Below are 15,774 nucleotides of genomic sequence, written 5' to 3'. Positions count from 1 at the left end.
TGTGGGGCTGCATGTTGTTGAATTTAGGCTGCTTGAATTTCATCTGGGAGAGGATCAGCAGGGTCTCACAGGTGGAGCTGTGCGTAGGAGGTCAGGGGAACCCTCGCAGGTAAAGTGTCCTTGGACACATGTGTTATAATTGCTGGATGATAATCACTTGTCCCATTCAGGCTTTATTAGGTTTTTTTGTTTTGTTTTGTTTTGTTTTTCAGAGATCTACTGAGTACTGTGTGTTTCTCCTTAAGAATATTTTGCCTTTTTTTAATGGTTTTTTTTTTTTAGATTTTATTCATTTGACAGAGACAGAGATCACAAGTAGACAGAGAGGCAGGCAGAGAGAGGAAGGAAAGCAGGCTCCCTGCTGAGCAGAGAGCCTGATGCAGGGCTTGATCCCAGAACCCTGAGATCATGACCTGAGCTGAAGGCAGAGGCTTTAACCCACTGAGCCACCCAGGTGCCCCAGTATTTTGCCTTTTTTTATTTTTATTTTTTTTTAAAGATTCTGTTTATTTGAGAGACAGAGAGAGAGCATGAGCTAGGGAGAGAGGAGCAGATGGAGAGGGAGAACAGGCTCCCCGCTGAGCAGGGAGCCTGATGCGGGGCTGGATCCCAGAACCCTGAAACCATGAACTGAGCCGAAGACAGATGCTTAACCAACTGAGTCATCTAGGAGCCCCATATTTTGCCTTGTTTAAAAAAAATTTGTTTTTAAGATTTTATTTATTTATTTGACAGGCAGAGATCACAAGCAGGCAGAGAGAGAGGAGGAAGCAGGTCCCCCGCTGAGCAGAGAGCCTGATGCAGGCTTGATCCCAGAACCCTGAGACCACTACCCGAGCCGAAGGCAGAGGCTTCAACCCACTGAGCCATCCAGGCGCCCCTAGAAAAAATTTGTTTTTAAGTAATCTCTGTACCCAACAGGTGGCCCGAACTCACAACCCCGGAGATCAAGAGTCATGTGCTCCACCAACTGAGCCAGCTGGGCACCTCAAGAATATTTTGCTTTTGAAGGTGCTTGGGCTCAGCTCCTGAACTATTTTCCTAGCCTAGAAACCTCCCTGTCTGAGGCATTGATTTTCTTTGGTTGAAAACTCGGTGGGAGGAGGATCTTGAGGGAGTCATAGACCCACCAGCTCTGTTCAGGGCTCCTCTGGTCAGCTCTGGCTCTTGCAGGGAGAGGATGGACTTTCTTGGGGTAATAAATGAGTGACAGTCTTGACTATGGTACCTCTCATTTCTCTTTTTCCAGAAGCGTGGGATAGTTGAAGCTACTGTCCATTCTGGCTATAGCTTAGTGGGTCTGGCAGGGAGTCAGGCTCCTCCTGGGAAGGTCCGCGAGCTCAGTTTCTCTGTGGTTTACAGAAGATGGAGGTAAGACCTATGGAGGGGAGTCACTCACTGCTGGGAAAGATGGGGTGCAGTGAGGAGAGGCTCTCTATTCACGTTCGAAAAACAAGAGCTTTGGAAGCCCAGGGTGGCAGGACCCAGAGTCCCTTCTGCAGGAGAACAAAACCATAGGAAGAGAGTTATGGAAATTCAGTGATTACATTTTTAAAAAAATTCTTGGATCGGAATTCAAGGGAGCTGGTTCCCCACACGGAGTCTCATTTCCCCACTTTCTTCCCGTTTTCTTTCCTGTCTGTCTCCCCCTCCCCAATCTGTTTGGAGTCTGCTCCTCAGCACATATTCGGGCACCGAATGCAAAACATCTCCCTGCCTTGTGACCACAGAGACTGCAGCGTTGGAAATTCTTCCTGAGTTGCTGACATGGTTGTGCTGTACATTGCTTCTATTTTATGGCACACGTTTAACAATATAAACTGTAATATATTAAGGTAAAACATTGAACAAGCGAAACAGAGTCAGAAGATACGAGCGACCTGTGTTTGGTTAGCAACGAGGAGGCAAAGGGCTCTCAAGTCATCCCTGCCTGCTGCTTGCACCGTGAGGGACAGACACTCGTCTCTCCTTTTAAGGTGTAACGGGTAAACAGCGCACCACGGAAGGCTGCAGGAGCTCTCCGGGACCCCCGGCGATGAAGAAGATTTTGGCAAAATCTTTTCAAATGTTTTTCCTAGTATTTTTATCTGAAATACTTAGATATTGTGATTCCTGGTGGCACAGATGCAAGGATTTGGGGGAGGGTTGTTTTCGTGCCCTACTATATAGAGATTGGGTCCAGACTTTTTGTGATTATTATTATTGATTGTGAAAGCCATGAGTATAAGGAAAATATAAAGGAGGGTGAAGACATCAGAGGTTTGGAACAGAACAAAGTTACCCAGCATCTGTGATGTTTGTTCCTTAAAGAAAAAAAAAGTGGGTTGCCAGAGATCAGCTTTCAGGGAAATAGGACTGATGAGTCCTTTCTCCCCCTTTGTATCTGGACCTTTGAAGCTGGCGGTGTAGCTACTGGGGCCAGTTTCAGCAAGCTGGCCTCCCTGTTATCTGTCAGCCAGGGAAGGATTTAGTCCTCTGCCTGTAGGAGGCTTTTAGCAAGTTCAGGGGCAGAAGCTCAAGTTCCCCTTCTGACCCCTGGCTTTTTCTTCGAGAGACTGCAATTCATTGGGTAGTTCGCAGTGGAAAGGTGCATGGTTAGCTGGATCGAATTAATAAAAATAATGACATATCTGGGTCAAGTTTATGGTCAGCCCAGTGCTTTCACTGACATTGTCTTCTTTGGGTTCTGTCTTTGTAAATCAGAGTGAGGTTTCTGTATCGTTGCGCCTATTTTATCGATGAGAAACCCGGGGTCTGGAGTTTGCCACGGCCACATAGCGAGTAAGCAACAGAGCCAAGACTCACACCGGGTCAGTTTAGACGGTTCCATTAGGTTAAGTTGGTCACCTGGTCTTCTAGCTTATGACTCTTGGTTTGACCAAGGGCCAGGGTTCAAAAGGGTAAGCTCCCCAGTGTTCCCTCCATTCTGTTTCAATCTCTGTCATATTTCTCCCTATTTTTAGCAATTCTTTTTCTTTCTGACACTTCCTTTTTCCTCTCTCTCCCTACTTTTCTGATGCCCCCCCACCACCCCTCTCACTCCCCTTCAGAGGCTGCCTTATTTGCTTTCTTAGAAATTCCTCTCGCAGGCTTTTGGGAACTTTGACCTACCTGTAGTCACTGCCTTTCAGAGAGTGCTTAAAACATCTCCTGCCCCTCTTATTCATCCCCCACCCCCAAAGCATGGCCTCACCCCATCCCGCCGTCGTGCCGGCCAAGCGCGTGGGGCAGCTGTGGTTAGTCCCATTTATAAAACTGGTAAATATGGGACCGGTTTCTGTCCCCTCCAAAGGTCAATATTTGTGCAGAGTTTAATTTTAACTTAACAAGCAGTTGTTTTCTGCAGCTGCCCTGGTGTGTTGTGTTGTGTGTGCTCTCCTTCCCCCCTTCCCATTGACTGTGCTTGTCTCTGTGTGTGTGTCTGGATTCCCACTGGAGGCTCGGGGCTGGTCTTCAGAACCTGCAGCCCTCGGGCCTGGCCAGGCTCCGTCTCATGGAGGGCATTTGGGCTGAAGCCGGGGGGTGGGGGTGGGAGGGTGTGTCTAGATAAAGGGCGGTGGGCCGAGCATGGGGAGATGGACATTTTTAGGGGTCTGGGGACAAAGAACACCCTTCAGTCTTCAGGAATCCTAATGTATCACCATAGCTTCCTTTGCAGGAGAGATTCTAGAATGTAGGATTTGAGAGAAATGGTCCCTTCCTGTAAAATCTACACTGTCCCCTGCTTTGCTTTTTGAGGAGTGTTAGACCCAAATCCTGGGTGCTCATGTAGGCAGCTGCTTCTTGAGTTGGATGAAGGGAATAGGTAAGATAATCTCGTGATGCCTCTTCCCACTTCTACTATCCTGTGATTTTATCAAGAATCATAACGCATTGGATTGTAGAGCGAGAATAAATTCGATTCCAGTTTCTAGCTTCAGAATCCTTTAAAAACTGGTTCTTGGGGCGCCTGGGTGGCTCAGTCTGTAAAGCTTCTGCCTTTGGCTCAGGTCACGATCCCAGGGTCTTGGGATCGAGCCCTGTAGTCACAAGTGGGCCCCCTGCTTGGCAGGGAACCTGCTTCTCCCTCTGCCTTCTGCCCCCCTCCACCTGTTTGTGTGCTTTCTCTCTCTCTCTGACAAATAAATACATAAAGTCTTCAAAACAAAACAAAACTGGTTCTTGAGCTAGTCATTTTCCCCCTCTGGCCCTTAGTTAAGGGGCTAGGGCCTTTGCTCCTTACAAGGATTTTGTGTGAATGGATGAGATTTTTATTTAAAAGAAATCTGAGCTGTTTAAAGAAAGAGAAACACTTTACTACTCAGCTCATCTTACCCACCCGTGTCTCCTTTCATCAAGCTGTATCAGTTTTTACTGCTTGTGAGCATGTCCCTGGCTAGGACAGTTGAGTCTGGCAGGCAATCAGCCCAACTCCTCTGAATTGGAGAAGGAGGGCCTCTGAGCACCACGGTGACCACCGCCTCGCTCTTCCTGGAATACACTGGGCACAAGACCCTTCACGCTTGCTGGTCCCCCCGCAGAGAATGTTCTTTCCCCAGATATCCTCATGGCCGGTTCCTTCTCTTCCTTCAGGAAGCTGAGGACTTCCGGGCCACCCTATCTAAAATTTCATCCCCACCTCCAGCCCCGCCCCCACCAGCACTTTCTGTCCCCCCCACCCCGCCCCACTCTGTTTTTCTCCTTAGCGTTTATCACAACCCAACATGCCACAGATTTTACTTTTTTATTAGGTTGTTTTTCCCCTGTGAAGGCAGAGATTCTCGATGAGGGCAGAGAATTTTGTCTGTGTGTTCACCGCTGTCTCCCCTGTGCCCCTAGAACAATGTCTGGCACATGTAAGCTCTCGAAACGTTATTTGTTGACTACATGGAAGGAAGGAAGGGAGGGAAGGAGAAGTAGGCTCCCTAAACTGATGGTTCTTCACAGGGGGTACATAACCCCTAGGGGAGGCAGCCAGGATGCTTTGGAGGCCTTTTCAGACGATTCCTACCCTTACCAAAAGATTTCTGATATGTGCTCCCTCTCTCCCCGGGATGGCGAAGAACCAGGGCATAACGACCCGTAGTTACTGATAAAAATATGCGGTATGCCTCATGTGTGTTGGGTGGAAGAAAGTCGAGAACCACTGTCCTCCGCCAGCCCCACAGGCCTGTCCCTCCGGGCCTGTGACTCGCAGACAACTCTCCCGGCCAGGAGGAGATTGGTTGTTTCTGTCCCCTTCCCTACCTTCCCCTACCTCGTCTATACGCCCAACCTCTACCCTCCCTGCCCCTCCCCTGTCCCTTCTTCTGGGCCAGACACCCACCCGCTGTAGTCGGGACACAGAGAGCCCTTGACGGCAGCAAGCGCTTCTTGTGACATCAACCCTGTGGCTTTAGGGGGAAGGCTGTGGCTCCAGGTCCCCAAGGGAGGGGGCTGTTTTCCTCTTCTTGATCGTTCACGTTGGTGCCCGTCTGACTTATAAACTTTAATGGCCAGTTTTAAAGGTTACTGCCATGGGGCACCTTTGTTGCCAGTTTTAGTTTTTTAATTTGGAAACTTTTTTTTCCCCTTGTGGTCTTGGGAGGAAAGATTTGGGGCCATTTGGGGCTGGGAATTGGTATTTGTGGGTGATGATGAGATAGCTCAGCAGCGTTCTGGTTCTGGCTCCAATAACCAGAATCCTTGGCATGTTACCCACTGGCCCAAAGGAACCCCAAGTCAAGAAGGGGAGGACTGACACCGAGATGTGTCATCTTGGGCAGTCATGGTCAAGGTTATATAGGGAGTGAGTCTGTTGGGCTGTCTGGGATGAGAGGTAAGCCTAGCTTGGGCACTGGGGCGCTGGGCAAGGAAGGACAGTTCACACTCTTACTCTAACCTGTAACTCTCTCCTCACTTCTGGCCCCAGCCCTTTGCTCTCAAGGTGAAGAGTAGATAGGTTTCCCTGGGATGGACACGAGGCTTCAGATACAGAATTAAGAGTCAAGGATGAGGCCCACTAGGGGTGGCCCCAGTGTACCACAGACACGGAACTGACAGAGAAAACCTTGCTGAGTCTTTTTGCCAAGTTTTTGTTTTTTTGTGTGTATGTCCCTTGTGCCTTTAATTAAAAAAAAAAAAGAGGAGCTTTTCTCCTCTTCTCAGGATAACTTCACAAAGCCCCATATGTCAGAAAATAATCACTGCTCATCTTAGAGCCATCTCCATTCTTAGGGGGAAATAATGTTATATAGAATGATACACAGATAATAGCATGTTGGAATCAGAAGGAATTATTTAGAGCATCCTAAGAAACCCATCCTGTTCAGGGCTCTGTCTGAAACTTCGTCTGAAATTTCAAATGTATTTGGTGGGTGTTAGAAAAGAAGTTTTGGAGGCTTAATGCTGAGCACACCCCCTCCGTGGGTACCTTCTTTTTGCAGAGTAGTAAAACAAATAAACGGGTAGGTCCTCCAGCAAAGAGACCCCCAAACAGGGCAGGCATCCCAATCTCCAGATACTTACACATCTACTAAAAGAGATACGCTCTTTGCTGGACTGTTCACAGTGTCTTTGGTGGCCAAACCCATATCTCCCCTCTCTAGTATTTGAATGGGTGAGCCTGAAACTGGGATTCAACTTTGGATGAACTTGAAGAATTCAGGAAAGGATGCCTGCTATTGAAGGAGGGGATAGCACAGCTCTCCAAGATACACAGTCTGAGGGCAGACCCTCTGGACGGTTCTGGTACCTTCTTCAGGACCTATAATATAGGGTCTTGGATTCAGATCCCACTCCTGGCTGTTCTTCCTGGGCTGGACAAAGCCGGATTTGCTGCCTTTTCCCTGTGTTGCAAGGGCGGGGGAGGAGATGGGGGGGATTGGCTCGGGGCTGGGCCACAATTAGTGACCTGGAAGCTGGGCTGGGCACCCAGAGGCTATAAATAGAAGACATGGAGCAGTCGCTGAGCGGATTCGAAGCCCAGCCAGACTAGCCGCGTTTCAAGTGGTCTGGGTGGGATTTTTTTTTTTTTCCCTCTGTTAACCGTTTGTACATCTGGTTTCCTCAGTGTTGGTGGGGGCAAAGGAGGGTGGGGTAATGAGCAGAACCAAAGGTTCATATATGGAGTTGCTTCTTGGCTAGTTTTGCCATATGTGTGTCTTGGATCTTCTTGGGTCCTTAGGACTGGAAGGGCCTTGGGAATATAGGAACGGCAGCTGCTGGGAGCTAACTCTCAGAGTAGGGCGTGTGGGGCGGGAAATGCACGAAGGGATGCTGGGTGTTCCTGGGCAGGGACAGAGCACAGTGTCACACAGAGCACCGGATTTGGGGATAGCCTGGGACTTACATCTCAGGATCCTACGGAACAGTCCCCTTGTCACAGCCAAGCCCAACCTCCTTCCTCACAGTCATTTGCCAATTCTCGCTTCTCTGGGACGGTTCTGCTGCCTGCCCTGGATGTGAGGACAGAACACTCTGATTTGAGGTGGAGTTCTTCCACTTATCTCTGTGTCCCTGGACATATTATTTAAGCTCCCCGGGCTTCTGTTTACTTCGTAAGTCAAAGAGCAGTTTCGATGGGATATACCTCATGGTTCCTTCTAGATTTTATGACCCCTTCCATTGATTTCAGTCGGGCCATTTCAGCGTTTCTTCTTCAGGAAGAAGAGGCGCCTCTGCCAGGAAGCCTTCCCAGAATCTTATCTTCAAGCTCTTACTATGCAGACCATTTGCAGATAGATAATGCAGCCTATTTTTTTTTTTTTTTTTTGCTGCTGCATATGTCACGTGTTGTTTTGCAGTGATTTTTGTGCAATGTGCACGTATTTCTGTTTTGTCTCTTCAAGTAGATTACAAGTTCTTTGAAGCGGGAAGCCGTATCTTCTCTGTCCCGCCTGCTCAGTACTTACCGTGAATGTCATAGGCACAGTTGGCATCCACTGAGACTTCCTGAGAGCGGGCAGGCAGACGTGCAGGAGAATGGGGAGAAATGCATGTGTTTTCAGCAGACACCACTTTTAGAGGTGGCTTTGTTAGAGTAAAACGGAAAGCAGCGAATGAGGACCCAGAAGGGAGATATTATGGGTTTTACAGGATGACGGGGAAGGGGTTTGGGCCCACCGCTGCACTGATTCCCTCCTCCCCCTTTTCTCTTCTCTTGAAGATGCTTTTCCCTTACAGGTGAAGTACAAATCCGTAGTTGGGTTTTTGGTGGGGGGGGGGCAGTTTGGATACTGCTTAGTAACACAGAGCTCGGGGCTGCATTCTGCAATGCGGTAAAAGGGCTTTGTGTGTTACAGGCATGGGCTTTTTGTTTAGGGTTTTGGGTCTTCTCACCGCAAGAATCCATCTGTTTGTAGACCTCCTTTTGGCCTGATAGTGAAGGTAATCACACTTGTTGGTATCTGTGAAAACGTACGTGACGGTGACGTGGTTGTTTGAGTCCAAGGAGAGCAGCGTGTCCCGTGGTTGGCTTTCTGGTCACAGGGCTTTGACCTTCCATGCCACGCTTTATCCTTTCCCCTACTTTCAGCCCTTCGGCGCAGGCTAAACAATTCCTCCCCTCTTGGGTGTTTACTCGATCCCAGCGTTAGCAGAAGATTACCATATGTGGTCCCAGACGTCACTTAGGCCATCTGCCCCGTGTGCCCCTCATCGCTGGCTCCGTTTTCACCCTGCCCTCCCCCTCCCCACGCCAGCTTTGTTCCTCTTCCTGGCACTCCCTCAGACTTCTCTTGGCAGCTCTGGTGCCCGAGGGCCAGAGGCTGAGTGCGTGAACCAGGCAAGTCTCTCAGGCCATTGCTCTCTCTTCAAGGCACGCCCTCCAGCCCCAGGATTTGAGGCAAAGAACTTTGTTTTGTTGGTATCTTTCTTTCGGTTCATTCATATAATAAATATTTATCGAGCATCTATTAGATGCTGGCTTTTTATTAGACACCAAGAGTGTCATTCTGTTTTATTAAACTTAGCAGACGTTTAAGTAATGACTGTTTATAAGGCATTATGTTAAAAGATGGGGTTTCCAGAATCACCAAATCCTTCAAGAACCTGGCCCTCCAGGAGCTTATAACCCAGTGGAAGGGTCAGACACAGCAATACAGAGTACAAACAAAAACAAAAACAAACTGAACTACAACATAATGCAGAATGAAATGAGAGCAGATACAGATCTGAGTGATGGGCTTTGGAAGCCAAGAATGAAAAAGGTTTAATTCTGGCGTTTTGGAGGAGGTGGGGTTGCGGAGAGTGGGAAGGGAGCTCAGGGAAGACTAAGAAAGAGAAGACATTTGTGTGGGACCTTGAAGGCTGAGAATTTCCCTGAGTAGAGAATGTGAAGATGGCTATTAGACCAAGTGAACAGCATTCCTTCTTTCTTTCTAGAAATGTGTTTTGTTTTGTTTTGTTTTGGGGGTGGCAGGGAGAATGGGAAAAGGGCAGAACAGCATTTATTCCTCCTCTGAGTATTTTTGAGTGCCTACTATGAGTCAGTCACTGTGCTAGAAGCAGGGATGGAACAGTGACTTAAACAAAGTCATTGCTCTTATGGAACTCACAGTCTCCTGAGTTGTCATGCTGAATGTGGCATTGTTTTCCTCTGTCCGTATTATCATTTGCCATACTTCTAACTGTATTGAGTCCTTTGAACTAAAAAATATGATGGCTTTTAACTCTGAGTATTGTCTTCTCCTTATTCGGTGCCATCTACATCCTTCTAGATTGCTTCTTCTGAGCCAGGTCAGTAACTGAGACTAGATTCCATACAAATCTTAGGCAGTCGTAACCACTGATACTTTTGATAAGCACCCAGTGTCACTGGAAGATTCTGAGGCATCTTCTATTTTCGTGTTATTTTTATTTTACAACAACATACTGGTGAATTCTTTGAAAACTGATAATCTGTGCAAGTAACAAATGGTAAACATTAAACTAGAAAATGCAATTACCCAGAATATCTCCTTCTCTAGCAAGCAAGTGATTGGCATTCATGATCATGTTTATCGTGGCTTCATCTGTCCCATTGCTTTCAGTTACTATGCTGATTCTCAGGGCCCATCTTCTGCCCAGCTGATGTATGTTTCTGTTTTACTCATGGTCTCCTCATGGCTTTAAGCCATTTTAATTTGGTCAAGTTAAGCCTTTCTTCCCAAGTCTGCAATTGCCTTTGCCTCAATTCTAAGAGAGGCTGACAGTAGGAATGAATCCAAAATTCCATTCATTTTACATTCACCACATCTGGGTTTCTTTTAGCATCATTTTCCCCCTTGAGAACATTTTCAAGGTTCTCCTAATTTTCTAGTGTTTTTTTTTTTTTTTTTGTGGGGGGAGTGCCTCTTGGAAGATTACTCAGAAGTTTCCAAGGACTGATTATCTAGTCTTGAGTCTATTTCTGCCTGTTCCTACCTTCTCTGCCCCCTCCTCTAGTTTAGTAAAGTCATTTTCCTTTCCTGTCTTCATTTACTGTGTAGGCATCTTATCCTTGAGACCCGAATTCTGGGCAATACTTATCCTCTGTTTCCCTTTGTTTCCTGGGGGCCACCCTTGATTCTCCGAAGAGTAGCTTTGGGATAATCTTGCGTTCTTTTGTAAGAGTGCCCTCTAGATAGAGCAGCGGTTCATCTTCATGTCTCCCCATTTCATCTCAGTGACCCTCGTTCTGTCTGTTCTGGAGATTTTGAGCTCTACTTCTGCGGTCGTCAACACGGTTCTCAACCACTAGGGGGCACTCTGTTTCCCTGAGCTCTGCGGGCCCAACTGCGGGAAGAAATCGGCCATTTCCTTCAGACAGTCTGTATCTGGTCCAGCACCACCACATTCAGCCCTCCAGGTTGTGGACTGAGCAACTCCAAGGAGCTCCATTCACATTAAGTATGATGCCCCTGAGCCATGCGACACAGTGGCCCTGCCTTTAGTTCACCCAAGTCAATGTCAGGATTTTTTTTTTTTTAACTTTAGGCAAAAGAGAACCAAAAATACCAAAATCAGACCCCCCCCCCCCAAAAAAAAGTTTAGGTGGGAACAAATTCTTTCCCACACTGTCATTACATTATTCATATAGGTGATGCAAGTTCTGTTGAACAAACACCTTACATATGGGTGCTCTGCCGCTGGGCAGACTTGGCTTTGAATCCTGACCTCACCAGCCACTGCCTATAGGACATTGGTTGAGCAAGTCATACTGTTGTCTACATGGGGGCTTCAGAGTCAGGTAGTCTGGATTCAAAACATTCAGTTACTAGATGTGCAACTTCAAGAAAGCTACTTCAGTTACCTGATCTCAGTTTCTTTTTGTGGAAAAAGAATCTATCCGTGCCCTCTATGGAGTTTTAAGAGCTCAGGAAGATAGCCTACTTGAGTACTTTTCATGGTGTGGCACACAGTGAACATTCCAGAGTATTGGTTATGTGTCTAATGATTATCATCCTCAGATATCTTTCCATTCAGCAGTCAGTATATTTAACGAAGATGCTATCTTTTTGGTTCCGTGTGTCTGCATATAAAGGAATCCGAAAACAGTTCTCAAACTGACATATTATCCCCCACTAAAGAGAGCAAACAGAACAAAATAGCGTTCACATTAAAGCAAGGATGAGATCTTCTTCTGTCAGTCAGCAAAAACAAATCAATTATTGTATCTTTGGCAAGATTATGGGGAATTGGGCATTCTTCATACAATTGTAGTGGGAATACAGATTCATACATTATTTTTGGAGGGCAGGGTTTTTTGGCAGTATCAGCTCTATCAGCTCTATTTTTTTTTTTAATTTTAAAACTTTATTTCTGCAAAGCCAATCAACAAGTGTGAGGGGGAAAGTGTAAAAGCTATTCTTGCATATTTGGAAACAGCAAGCACTTAGTTTGAGAAAATAAGGACTTAAAATAGTTGAATCACAGGCAGTACCCTGCTACTTGTATTTTAAAACAACAGTGATGTTCTTTCTTAAACAACATTCCTTTCTTCCCTAAAAGCTACAATATGATACAGTACGCAATAGCTCACTTGAAAGTGCTAGAATCAGAAGGTAAAGAATACCATATGCCAACCCACTTACATTTCCTCCTATACAATCCAGCAGGTAGGAATGTGATCTGTAGAATTAGTAATGTGTGAACACTTGTGCACGAGTATGTTGAAAGCTGTGTTGTTTTCTTTCTTTTTTTTTTTGAAGATTTTATTTATTTGACAAACATAGATCACAAGTAGCCAGAGAGGCTGGCAGGCAGAGAGAGAGGAAGGGAATCAGGCTCCCCGCTGAGCAGAGAGCCCTACATGGGCCTTGACCCCAGGATCCCGGGACCATGACCTGAGCTGAAGGCAGAGGCCTCAACCCACTGAGCCACCCAGGCACCCAGCAGTGTTGTTTCTAATGGAGAAAATTGGAAACAGTTTAAACTCCCTTTGTTGTGTAAATATGAAAAAATTGTAGTTTATCCACACAATGTAGTACAATGAAGCCTTTAAAAAAATGAGGTTGATCTATATGTAGGTCATTCTTGAAAAGACAGCCATCATATACTAGTAAGTGACAAAAAGCAAAATGCGTAAGAATATATGCAGTTTGGTCCCATTTGGGGGGAGAAGACACCTCTGTACATGCACATTTATATAAGAATAGAAAAAAGATTGTTCACAATGGTTACCTCTGAAGAATGGGTTTGGAGGCAAAATGAACAGCATCTTTTACTGTTATGTCTACAAGTCCATAGTGTTGAAACTGAAATGTTAAGTATTATCTAAGTGTTAAAAGTCAGAATGTCATTTTGTAATTTTTTGAAAAGGAAGAAAGGGTAGTGGATAAATGTACCCAGCTCCAATTCCTTATCGTGATAGAGTTCTTTGCTGTTTCTTAATTTGATTGATTCAGCTTCCCCGGCTTCCTGATCCAGGTTCCCTTTCTTAACCCTGACTGGCTTGGGGTGATTCTCAGTCCATCTGGGAATTCACCACATTCTGATCCTCTTCCAGAGCGTAAGCATGAGATCAGGTCTTCTGGATTCTTGGCCATGATCCATTGCTTCTTTAGAGGTCTTCCGCCCCTCTTAGATCACCCTAATTTTGAATCCCCCAAGAAGGAAGGCACTTGCCTGATGGACCACAGAAATCCCACTTAGGGCTTTAGGCCTATCTGCATGAACCTTACTCAAGCTTCCTTCTTCTGGAAGATTTCCTTAGCTCCCAGGTTTTTTAAAAACCTGCTCTCATCTCTTGATAGATGTGTGTCTGTTTGGTTGGCTTCCTCAATAAAGCTGGTGCTGTTCTTTGGGGAAGTGAAGGTGATCCTCTTGTTCTAGACCACGTCTAGCCTAGGGTTGGTAATTACAGCGTGACTGCTAGTGACATGCACCCTATTCCCGGCAGATTTGTACCTTCTGTCCACCTTCTTGCTAAAATAACAGGAAGCTCCCTTCTCTTGTTTTGAAGATGTGTGTCCACTAAGCCACCACTCTCCTTAGTGGACCTCCTACCAGATTCCACCTTCCAGTTTGAGGGACACGCCTTGCACTTCCCTCTGTCTTCTTTTCCCAGCCTTCCCCAGTTCCTGAACCCTTCCACTGTGCCTTCTGGAACTAATAGTGTATCATCAGCAAAATTGCCTTTATGTTTAGTCTCTTCTCTGAGCACTCCTTTCCCTTCTTGCTCACAAACCTGGCTTTCACAGAGGATACTTCTTTATCTGCTGCCCACTCACATTGTCCTCTTGCCCCTGAATATGGTGGTGGGATATGTGTCTTCCATGCTTCTCATTGCTGCTTTCTGACCGTTTTCCCTCCTCTTCCCTAAAAAGCCCAGTTTGGGCTCTCTGGTCAGAGTATACCCGCCAGTATGCATTTGTTGTGGTGTAGTGACTCTGAGTCATTGCCATTTGTTTCTTTCTTTTTTTTTTTTTTTTAAAGATTTTATTTATTTATTTGACAGAGAGAAATCACAAGTAGATGGAGAGGCAGGCAGAGAGAGAGAGAGAGGGAAGCAGGCTCCCTGCCGAGCAGAGAGCCCGATGCGGGACTCGATCCCAGGACCCTGAGATCATGACCTGAGCCGAAGGCAGTGGCTTAACCCACTGAGCCACTCAGGCGCCCCTGCCATTTGTTTCTTGAGGACTTTAGCTCCTGACTCAAGGACACTTTCTCCAGTCTTCCCTAATTATCTTGACTTCTGCTCTGTCTCATTCACTGATTTTCTGTGGTCATACTCTAGAGCAATGCTTCTCAACACAGGGAGGTTTTGCCCACAGGGAACATTTGGCAATGTCTGGAGACATGTTTGGTTGTCATAACTTGAGAGACACTGCTGGCATCTAGTAGTCATGGGTAGTGTCCAGGGACATGGCTCAACACCCTGTAGTAGGCAGAATGCCTTCCAACCCCTGCCTGCCATGGCCAAACATTGTTTAGGCCAGAGTGGCTGCTGTTTAGAAACTCTGCCCTTGAGTCCATTCTAGACCTTGTCATGGCTAATAATGGCAACCAGTCCATCATCTCAATTTTATATGTCTTACTTTCCAACCACTTCTTCCTCTTACTCTTCCAACTGTCTTTCTCTACCTCAACTCAACCTTCCTTGAATCCCGCAGGGACCTCCAGTCCATTGATCTTACCTTCCTTTTTATTGTCCTGGCTCCTTTGATGTCCTGCTTCCCTTCTTTACTCCACTTCTGTGGTCAGTCATTAGAATCACTTCCTTGCCTGTGTTGTCGACCCGATTGCCCATCTTTTGTTTATAGGTAAACCTAACTTTTTGGCCTCTTCCGTAGCTGCATATATAGCCAAACATGGTTAGTTCAGGAAACAACAACAACAACAAAATAACCATAACAGTCATGCTGACTGCTTCCATTTAAATTCTTGATGTCCTACTCCTGATTTTGGCTCAGGTCATGATCTCAGGGTCATGAGATTGAGCCCTGCATCAGGCTCCAAGCTGGGAGTGGAGCCTGCTTAAGGTTCTTTCTCTCCCTCTCCCACCAACTGCCCCCCGCCCCTTTCTCTATTTCTGACTCTCAGCAGAGGAATGAATAAATTCTTGACCATGAACCTCAAATGTACTCTTAATACCGCCAGGCGTTCTTGTAGTTCCCTGACCCAGTCCCTCTCCCATCATTTCACACCTTCTTCTCTTTCCTCAAGCCACCTTGATCCTGCTTCCTGTTTTGCTGGGAAAAAAAATAAGTCATCAGAGGTGAACTTTAACAGATTTGCAGCACTGCTTCTACTCCCTGTTAACATCTGTACCCTCATACACTGCCTTTCTACCTGTTTGCATGGAAAAATTCACCATCTGCCCATCTAAAGGCAGTTCGTCATTTGTGCATTGGATTCTAGGTCACCTATCAAGGAAATTGCTCCAGTAATTCTCCCTCTCTAACTTTTTGCTTTCTACAGGCTCATCATATTAGCACACAAATGTGCTATTATTTTTCCCACCTCAGAAAACCTCCTCTTGATAACCCCACTTTGCCCACCAGTTACCAGCCCGCTTCTTTGCCTGCTTTCCTATGGAACTCTTCACAAGAGTTGTCTATTTTCATTGTGTGCAGTCCCTCACTTCCTGGTCTCTCTAACCATTTCAGTGGGGTTTTGACTCCTTATCACTCTCCTGAAGTTGTTCTCAAAAAGGTCAAGACTGACTTTCTCATTGCAAAAATCCAGTAGTTCTTGGTTCTCCTCTTATTTGGACTACAGTCAGCCTTTCATACAGTCGGCCAGCCAGTCCTTCTTTTTTTTTTTTTTTTAAAGATTTTATTTATTTATTTGACAGAGAGAGATAACAAGTAGGCAGAGAGGCAGGCAGAGAGAGAGAGAGGAGGAAACAGGCTC

General features: G+C 46.2%; 1 protein-coding gene across 6 annotated transcripts in view; it reads left to right on the top strand.

Moving 5' to 3' along the window:
* The window catches only part of NHEJ1 (non-homologous end joining factor 1), a 78,545-nt gene that overhangs the window by 39,494 nt on the left and 23,277 nt on the right, over positions 1-15,774 (top strand). The window contains exons 6-7 of one of the 6 annotated variants that reach the window (XM_045078753.1): positions 1,250-1,371; positions 1,681-3,983. The exons of 4 other annotated variants lie outside the window; for them this stretch is intronic. In XM_045078753.1, coding sequence (XP_044934688.1) covers positions 1,250-1,371; positions 1,681-1,819 — 261 coding nt within the window. In that variant the 3' untranslated portion in view covers positions 1,820-3,983. Of the gene's footprint in view, positions 1-1,249; positions 1,372-1,680; positions 3,984-15,774 lie in introns of those variants that run through there. One more of the 6 variants, XM_045078754.1, reaches the window with a different exon arrangement.

The sequence above is a fragment of the Mustela putorius genome, unplaced genomic scaffold (genome assembly GCF_011764305.1).
Source record: "Mustela putorius furo isolate JIRA1106 unplaced genomic scaffold, ASM1176430v1.1 tig00000275_pilon_pilon_pilon, whole genome shotgun sequence".
NCBI classification, from domain to species: Eukaryota; Metazoa; Chordata; class Mammalia; order Carnivora; family Mustelidae; genus Mustela; species Mustela putorius.
Note: the sequence above shows the minus strand (reverse complement) of the source record. Positions and strands in the feature narration are given on the sequence as shown.